Source organism: Echinops telfairi, unplaced genomic scaffold (genome assembly GCF_000313985.2).
Source record: "Echinops telfairi isolate 266 unplaced genomic scaffold, ASM31398v2 ScPeMD7_7415;HRSCAF=8453, whole genome shotgun sequence".
NCBI lineage: Eukaryota > Metazoa > Chordata > Mammalia > Afrosoricida > Tenrecidae > Echinops > Echinops telfairi.
Genome location: NW_022111315.1, coordinates 1,107,828 through 1,110,897, shown reverse-complemented (window position 1 = coordinate 1,110,897; position 3,070 = coordinate 1,107,828). Strand labels below are relative to the sequence as shown.

The 3,070-nt window shown below is 37.1% G+C and overlaps 1 protein-coding gene across 1 annotated transcript in view; it reads left to right on the top strand.

Annotated features, from left to right (window-relative positions):
- The window catches only part of KIF4A (kinesin family member 4A), a 187,159-nt gene that overhangs the window by 131,472 nt on the left and 52,617 nt on the right, over window positions 1-3,070 (top strand). Inside the window, exon 19 of the mRNA XM_045296988.1 lies at window positions 2,905-3,049. Coding sequence (XP_045152923.1) covers window positions 2,905-3,049 — 145 coding nt within the window. The remainder of the gene's footprint in view (window positions 1-2,904; window positions 3,050-3,070) is intronic.

The following is a 3,070-nucleotide window of genomic DNA, read 5'->3' as shown; positions in this document are numbered from 1 at the left end:
AAATAACAAAACCCTGCTTTGATGTTCAGAGTATGATCTTAGATTCTCTGAAACCAAAAGGCAGACACCTTTGTGTGTAGTGGTGATATCCTGAATGCTTTCCATTACAATGTAGAATAATTTCTTAAGATAGTAATAAAGTGACAGACACCTCGAAAGGAGGAGGAAAGTTTTCAATTATTGAATGTTCAACTTCTGACATTTTAAAAATGGTTATTACGAGTTACTTGTTCTGAGACCCTTCGAGTAGAATAGTTGCTAGGTAAATTTATCCTGGGGACTTTGTATAAATTTCCTAACATTTTTCCCTTTGAAGTTTCTTTTGTAAATAATGAATTTAGGGCTAGATTTCAATTATACGTACATTTTTTTCTTTTCTTTCTTTTGAGTGTTCATTTGTGTTGTCTGTGTTTGGAAACTGTGTAAGACAAGCTTCACAAGGGGTGTTAGGTCCCTAATCATTGACTCTGTTGATGGCCTTCTCATCTTGACTCTGGTTTTTTTCCTCTCCTTAAGGATAAATCTTCCCATCGGTACACTAGGCTAGAATAAAGGAAAATGACTAATATGTGTACTGATTTTTGTTTGTACAGGTGATGAAAAAACAGCGGGTACAGTTAATGCGTCAAATGAAAGAGGATGCTGAGAAGTTTAGACAGTGGAAGCAACAAAAAGACAAAGAAGTGATCCAGTTAAAAGAACGTGTAAGTATCGGAAACTCCAAGGCTTAGGTAAAATACCCTTTTCTAGGCTGACCAACAACATTAAAACTTCTCTTCAAATAGCTGGTTTATAAACTATATATTCAAGAGTCTAACATCTATTTATTAAATGTTTACTATAAGCAAGGTATTTATCCACTGGATACCAAGGGAAATAAAATAGGTGTAGTTTATGAGTTTTGCCATTGAAAAATGTCTGGCCTATACAGGAAGCATAAATTTCTCCAATACAAAGAATACAAAGATCTGGGGTATGGGATTGAAATAAAATCCTAAAGTAATTAAGAAAATGGAAAGCACACTTTCAGTTGGAGGGAATCAAATGCTAGCTGACCAGGCCTTTAATAATAGGGGGGACTTTGATAGAGATAAACATGAGGGGGTCTCAAGGTTCATGGAAAAATTCCATTTAATACCATTTTTAATACCATTTTCCATGAACTTTTTGAAGCCCCCTTGTATAAACCAGCCAGATAAAAGGAACACCAGGAGCAAAAATGCAAAGATCACAAGTTTCTAAGCATGTCCAAGGAACAGCAAATGGTCCAAATAGGATGAAGGATAGTAGATTCAGTTCAGAAAGCAAGTTGAAGCTAGATTGTTTAAAAGGTTCAAAAAGTTTGAACTTTATTTCGTTAGTGTAAATTGTTAAGTTTTCTGAGAAATGAAGTATCAGCATAATACTCCTTTAAGAAAATACATCTGGCAGCAATGTATGAAACAAATTACAGTATAGAGAAACCAGAGGCCAGAAATTAAATTTGAAGATATTTTATAATCCAGAAAAACGGAAAGGTAGTAATATATACTCCTGGAAAGCACACTGAAGAGAACATTGATTTGAGAAATTGTTAGAAGAATATGCCAGAATTCAATGTCTTAGGGCAAGACGACGAGAGGAAAAGTGCTTTCCTAGATGATGACATGAGAAACTCTGTGGACCTTCTCCCCAGGCAAAACAGAGAGTCCTGGTGATGCCTATTAATCTTTACATAAGCAGATATGTCATCTTTCTCCAGAAGAACAGCTGATGGGCTTGAACCACTGTTCTTGTGTTTAGCAGCCCAATGCACAACTCAGTGTGTAACAAGAGATGTCGATTCAGGCTGGCATGATCACACATGACTATAAAAAGGTAGCATTAGAGCTGGGTTTTGAAAGATTATTAGACCTCCCAGACAGCTACCGTTTTCTTATCCCTGCACTGATCATAAATTAAGGTCCCTTGGTAGCATTGTGGTTAAAGCATTTATCTGATAGCCCAACACATCAGCTGTTCAAACTCACCAGCCATCCACAGAAGAAACAGCACTGTTTTTGTAAAGATTAATAGTTTGGTAACCCTGAGAACAAGTTTTACTCTGTCCCATAGGGTTACTGTGAGTTGGAATTGACTGGGTAGAAGTGGGGTTGTTTGGGGGAGGATGATAAATTAGCTTGTGGTTTGATTTACTATCCAGGGTAAACCAAAACCAAGTTGATTGCCATTGAGTTCCAGCCCATAGTGACCCTGTAGGACAGAGTACAAGTGTTCCTTTAGATTTCTAAGATCAAATATTTGTTGGAGTAGATGGCCTCATTTTTGCTCCCACAGAGAAGCTGCTGGTTTAAAACACTGACTTTGTAGTTAGTAATCCTATGCCTAACCCACCACACCAGCATGTCTCCCTACTATCCAAGGTAGTGATTGGGAAATAAATCTAGCCATTCCTTAGTGAATTAAGAATAAAATGAAGACAGACAACCAGAACATACTATTCTCTCTCAAACCTCTGTCACCTTTTTACTTAATGACTTGCTCTGTTGAGTCTAAGGCTCATTTCTTAAAAGTTATATTACATGTTTAATTTGCATCTCAGACTCGTGTAATAAATAATTAGAATTATTCCTTACAGTTGAAGTGAAGTCAAATCCTTTTGACATAGAGTGGTGGTGGAGTGTGTTGATGCCATTGTATTGTTACATCCTCAAAAAACACTTGTTTGGTTCTTTCTATTAAACCTCCAGTTTTGAGATAATTTTGGTTGTTTGGGTGGTAAGTAACCATTATTTTAAAATGCCTACATGTTGGCCACCTACTTTTTATATATCAGAGTTGTAAACCTAGGAGTATGGTATTTTTTTCTTTTTGAAGTCAGGCTTTGGTGTCTGGAGCCTTCATTCCTGCACCTTCCATATCTAGGTTGAGTGAGCGTCGCCGCAGACGTCTCCAGGAGCTGGAGACTCAAATTGCTGATCTGAAGAAAAAACTGAATGAGCAGTCGAAACTTTTAAAGTTGAAGGAATCCACAGAGCATACTGTCTCCAAACTGAACCAGGAGATACAGGTAATAAGCCATCGTGTCTGC